The sequence below is a fragment of the Asterias amurensis genome, chromosome 17 (genome assembly GCF_032118995.1).
Source record: "Asterias amurensis chromosome 17, ASM3211899v1".
NCBI classification, from domain to species: domain Eukaryota; kingdom Metazoa; phylum Echinodermata; class Asteroidea; order Forcipulatida; family Asteriidae; genus Asterias; species Asterias amurensis.
Window position 1 is genome coordinate 4,765,464 of NC_092664.1, and position 5,978 is coordinate 4,771,441.

Here is a 5,978-nt window from a genome sequence, read left to right on the forward strand (position 1 = left end):
AAATAAATACTTACTAAGTTTTAAAGTAAAATGTTAGGGTAAAATACATAAAATTAATATTCTGTTTACGATTTAAATCCCATCTCAAAATAGGGTAGGTAGACTACTAGGCAGAATTTGTGAGTGTTGAATTTATCAATTGAAAAGCTTGCAGTTGCATATATTCATCAGAAGGCAATGCAGAGTTGAGAGACAAGTTCAGAAACATAGGATGACGGGACACATGTCCGATCACTGTCGCAAAATCTAGACTATTCCATTTCAAAAAGGAGCACATTAGTAAAATAGAAAAGCCATGTTTCACTGAGTTGTATTCATTGACAATTTCTTAACGAAGTGCATTCAATAAACTCAAAAATTGATTCTTGTCTTTTCCTTTTTTTTTTCCAACAAGTATTAATAGACAGGAAAATCATCTAAATAAAATTCTAAATAAAAATTTAATGCAACTTCGACGACTCCACCAACATGGTCCGCCCATCAGAATAACTTTGTTTTCAACCGCCCGCCGGGCGAGTCAACCAAAATTCTTGATCGCCCGCAGGTTTTTTTCACTAGCCTGCTGCATGTATGGTACAAAAAAAAATTGAAACTAAAAAAAAATATTTAAAAAAACACGGAAGTGAAGTCCCTAAAATTGGACGACTTTATCTCTTAATTTATGCCCTAAATTATCAACAACCATTTGAATGAACTTGTTGTTTGAGAATTGTTTGTTTTGAACATGTTCTGATATCCGTTTGCAACAAAATCTTCGTGAATCAACGATCGGTCAACAACACACATTGAGAAATAATTCAATGAACTTTGGCCAGCAACGCCCTCTGTTGGCAGAAGTTGTCCATGTTACTAGAACTCCTCCAAGGCTGTGCATTGTGCATACAGTCTGCAGGCGTGATGCACAACGTTTGCCAATTCTTTACTCCGTTCGTGAGCGTGTGTTGTGAAGAAGGCTAGCCAAGAAGATCATGAATATGGATTTATTAACAGCCATCAATGGCCAATCACAGCGTGCGGAATCTTGGTTAAGCTGGACTTCGGACTGTGTGTGTTATGTGCTGTGCATGCTGCATGAACCAGTGGGTGACCGTGTGAGTATACCATGTGGTTTTGTGCATCATGGATACTACACGCACGCCGGAGATTGTGCGTGCTTTTTTCAGTACTCCATGAACTCGCAGCATTCAAGCGGCTTATTTTTAAGCAACAATCACGGAGAACATCGCGGTTTTGGAGAGAAAATTGTTTTGATTGTTTTTACAGAAATAAAATACACACCTAATTAGGAGTTTTACAGGATTGTTTTCTTTATTTTTCACTTATTTCAATGGCATTTAAAACAGTTTCACATAAATTTATGCCGGTCGGAGTTTGATATTTTTTGTTGGATCCCGGTCGGCAAAAGCTGGGGCCGGTGATAGCCGACCGGCTCCGACCGTGGTAGCTACAACCTTGGTCCACTGCCTTTAAAAGGATTGATATTCTAGAGACCTAATCAATTACTTTTGTGTCACCTAGAGACCTGAGGTCTCAAAGTCATCAATAGTAGTAACATGGAGCTTGTACAGTTGTGTACATAATTAACATTACTGTGGAATGTGTACATTCACATGTTCTTAATATAATTTAACTTGTGTATTTTTACTTGTATGCATGGTGTACATATATTGTACAGTGTACATTCAAGTGTGCTTCTAAAAAACAGAATATCAAATCTTTTATTTTGGGAATAACAGTGTGAGGACTGGTTGGTGGCTGGCCGCTGTTAATGGACCAAGTTGGAGGCACAGTCCATTTACAGCGGCCAGCCACCAACCAAAGTCATAACCATGCAGTGAAGACCAGGTCCTCACACTGTTGTTCTCATTGATAAAATATCTTTTCATGAAAAACCAGTTAAAACTCGTCCAATGTAAAAAAAATTCTTTGTGTTTACTGTTGAACTCATGTTAAGGAGCCACATTTTACTGTCAACACTTTACTGTACATTGTAAACAAGATCATATATGGACATGGGTTTTTACTCGCGCACCTGTTACATCAGAATTGCTACAATTCCTTTGCGTATGCGCATGTGCACGAATAAAGATGAATAAACATGCGATACACTGCAAAGAGCAATACTAGTTGTACACAATGTATGCTGGTTTAGAGGCATTTATTTGCTAGTTTTCAGAACCAGTCTTTATATTATATGTTAATAAACCCCCACACGATTGGGTTTTGACCAATTAGAGTATGTTAACTGTTAACCTTGGCTGTTCTTGGTTTGGTCGTGTTTTGAATTTGGCACTGTTTTCCCCCAAAACTGAAGTATATTAATATTTCGACTGGTTTCAGAAATAAATGCGAAAACCCAAACCCAAGTGGTTAAAAACAAATAGTTTTATTTGCTTGTAATCTCTCACATGTTTGTGTATCTGATGTGAGTGAATGTATACTTTTGTAGGAGGCTAATATTTATTAATTTATATGTTGTCCAAATGTTTACTTCAGCTTGAAAGTTAATGTGGTCCAGCATAGTGTTTGTTGATGTCTTTACTCATGTTGATAGATTTGAACTGAATTGTATGTAGCCACAACCAGATCACCAGCTGATGTGAATGTGATACCGTTGGGTTTAGCACAAGCCTTGATGATACATCCAATGAACTTGCCATAAGGACTGTAATAATGGATATCACCTGATGATGAGAATGGTCCTCTCCTTACAGCAACATAGATGCTCCCATCCTTGACACAACACACACCATGAGGCCACCCAGATTGATTGATATCTACTGAGAATACAATTTCACCATCGTAGGTTACTGATACCAACTTATTGTCATCCGAGTTGGTGTAGATGAGTTGCTGTTTGTAGGTAGTCAAGTATTCACCAATACCTGGAGCAGGCAGTGTTCTGATGAGGGATCCATCTGGTTTGTGTAGAGAGATCTTGTCTTCATGACCCACTGCTATCAGATTGATGTCATCCACTGCAATACATGATGGTTTACTGCCTGGATTGAACTGATGGAGGAGCTGATAATTCCTGCTGAAGATCTTGACAAGTTCATCATCTAGAACAATGAGCTCATCATTCTTATTCACAGTCACACAGGTTGGTCCGGTAATACCTTTGATTTGTAGTTCTTGTGGAATGAAAAAGGAATGAGGATTGCTCTCTGCTGGTATTGTAATTAAGCTTTTATTGTGCCGGTGTAGAGCAACAATATCACTATTAGAGTATGCAGCAACATGCCTTGCAGGAATGCCAACTAATGCTTGTTGTTTGATGTTCTTGTATTGTTTAATTTCTGTTTTTAAGATCCACTTATCTTGTTTGAAGTGTTTCATGGATTGAAATGATGGCTTTCTAGCCTTAGCAGAATTTGCCTTCAGCACCAGTTTCCCTAGTGAGTTCTGGCCTTCTTTAAAGTCTATATAAGTCAACCCATCAGGTACTTTTGTTGATTTCTTCTCTCTGTATTCTTTGAGGTCTTGTAAGAGTTGTTCTATGTGATGTACAATCTTGATCTGTTGATCCATGAGTTGATTTACCTCATCCTGCTTGTGCTCTGCTTTGTTTATCTCTTTGCTGTTTGTAGCTCGTGCAGTTTGCATTGTCTTGACTCTGTCTTTATAAATCTGTTCTGCCTCTTGTATCAGTTTCTGCTTCTCCTCTCTGATCCTGGCAGCCTCTTTGGCAATCTCCTCATCAGCCTTCTTGGAGATTTTCTCTTTGGTGGCAGCATACATAGAGTCTAATGTCTTACGGGACATGTCTATTTCTTGAATAGCAATGTTGTAGGATTTGATTGTCTGTCTTAATTCTGCTGCAAGTTCTTTGGCACTTTGTTTGCATTTGTCTGAAGCTTCATTAATTTCCATCAGAGAATGGGATTGATGGTCTCTTATGATGCAAGTTGTGCATATCAACTTGTTGCAATTGTTACAAAACATAATGACATCTTTGTCAGTATGCTTGCTACATTTAGTATCAAGTTGTTTTCCAAGAAGTTGTTTCAGTTGAGTTTCCTGTTGTTTAAAAGCTTCTATCAGTGAAAGGGTTTTAAAGTCTGCTTTCAGACCATCAATGCCATTTTGTTTTAACACAGTTTCTTGCCGACACACCGGACATGTCAGTTTATTAAAGCTTGGACTATTCTGTCTGAGTTGTTGAAGACATTCAAGACAAAATGAATGAGAACACTCCAGTAGTTTGGGTTGCTTGAAGCGTTCACTACAAATTGGACATTCAAGATGATCCTGACTTATCTCTGCTAGCACTGACTGAGCTGTTATATTGGATGCCATTTTGTTGGAAGTTGCTTCAAGGATGATCTGTGAAGTAAAAGAAGAAATTTACTCAATTAGATGAGATCCTTCTACATATCCCAGTAGTTTCCTATTCAATGCAAGACTTGAATTCTTGAACATATTACAATCCTTGGCATAACAGATTTTTAGATTTAATGTTTTCACAAGAGGTTGTTTTGTTTTGAGCTGTTATATTGGATGCCATGCCACTTGCTGAATTGTTGTGCTGTGAATTAAAAGAGAAACCTAGCTTAAATAGTTCAGTGTTTGATACCATCAGTGGAAGACTCAATTACAAAGTAATATTCTACTTGGCATTAGGCATTAGCTGATTAGGGCTTGAATTTCACACTGGAATAACATGCCAGAGGATGGTAGTTTTGGTATCGAGCCATTAAACTTTTGACAGAACAAGCTCAGTAGTCTTGTGTTTTTTAATTGAACATCAATGAAGCATATTACCTCACTGTGTAACATCTTAAAGGAACACGTTGCCTTGGATCGGACGAGTTGGTCTATAAAAAAGCGTTTGTAACCGTTTGTTATGAAATGCATATGGGTAGAAAGATAATTTAAAAGTAGAATACAATGATCCACACAAGTTTGCCTCGAACTTGCGTGGTTTTCCTTTTACTGTGCGAACAAACACGGTCGGCCACTTATGGGAGTCAAAAATTTGACTCCCATAAATGGCCGACCGTGTTAGTCAACGAAGTAAAAGGAAAACCGTGCAATTTCGAGGCATGTTTGTGTGGATCATTGTATTTTACTTTTACAGCATCTTTCTACCCATATGCATATTATAACAAACGCTTTTCAAACACCAACTCGACCGATCCAAGGCAACGTGTTCCTTTAAATTGCTGACTTTGAGTCTGAGGCAACTTATTTCAGTTCTACTGAGTAAAGTAGGCTTTACTTCATACTTATGAAGACAAATGAAACCAATCTTCTCTAAAATGTCTTAGCGCTTGGTCGAATTAAAAAAATATGTTACCTTCAATAAGGGAATAAAAGGGTAGCGACGAGTTCTTAAACGGCCTTTTAGTACTGGCAGGGTCGTTGCCGTGTGATTATCGCACGGCAAAGACCCTGCAAGATTGTAAATAAGGAAATAAAAGGGTAGCAACGAGTTCTTAAACGGCCGTTTTAAACCGGCAGGGTCGTGGCAGTGTAATAAAGGCCCGAGCCAAATGCGAGGGCTTTATCTCATGGTCACGACCCTGCAAGGTTTTAAACAGCAGTTTAAGAACGAGTCATTACTCTTTTTTTCCCATTCATGAATGCCTTTTTGGTTAACAGGTGTACTAAAGTAAGAGACTCTGTGAAACTTATCCAATTGCCGATGTCCTTGATCTCTGTACGTGTGTTGCATTTTTATGATTGAGACAGTTTTCGGATATGCTTCTTGCGTGTAGCAGTCTTGGTGCAAGACGTTTCACGTTTTCCTTTCACACACAGTACACAGCGCGGCAAACACACAGGGCGGCCAACTTTGTAATTTGCTTTATTTTCTTCTTATACATTTTATAAATGGATGCTTTTTTTTTCTTCTTCAATTTTCCAAAGAGGCCATCATATTTGTTTACCCGTACATGCCTTACTGTGTAGAGGCCTTTTTGCCTACAGGTGACCTCAATCCTCCAATATCATTCTATCCTATGTCACTCTGTTCC

The 5,978-nt window shown here is 38.3% G+C and overlaps 1 protein-coding gene across 1 annotated transcript; it reads right to left on the reverse strand.

The window, feature by feature from the left end:
• Positions 1–2,538: 2,538 nt before the first annotated feature.
• Positions 2,539–4,299, reverse strand: LOC139950081 (uncharacterized). The gene has a single exon (XM_071948713.1). It carries the CDS (start codon positions 4,297–4,299, stop codon positions 2,539–2,541), a length of 1,761 nt encoding a protein of 586 aa, XP_071804814.1.
• Positions 4,300–5,978: the final 1,679 nt, after the last annotated feature.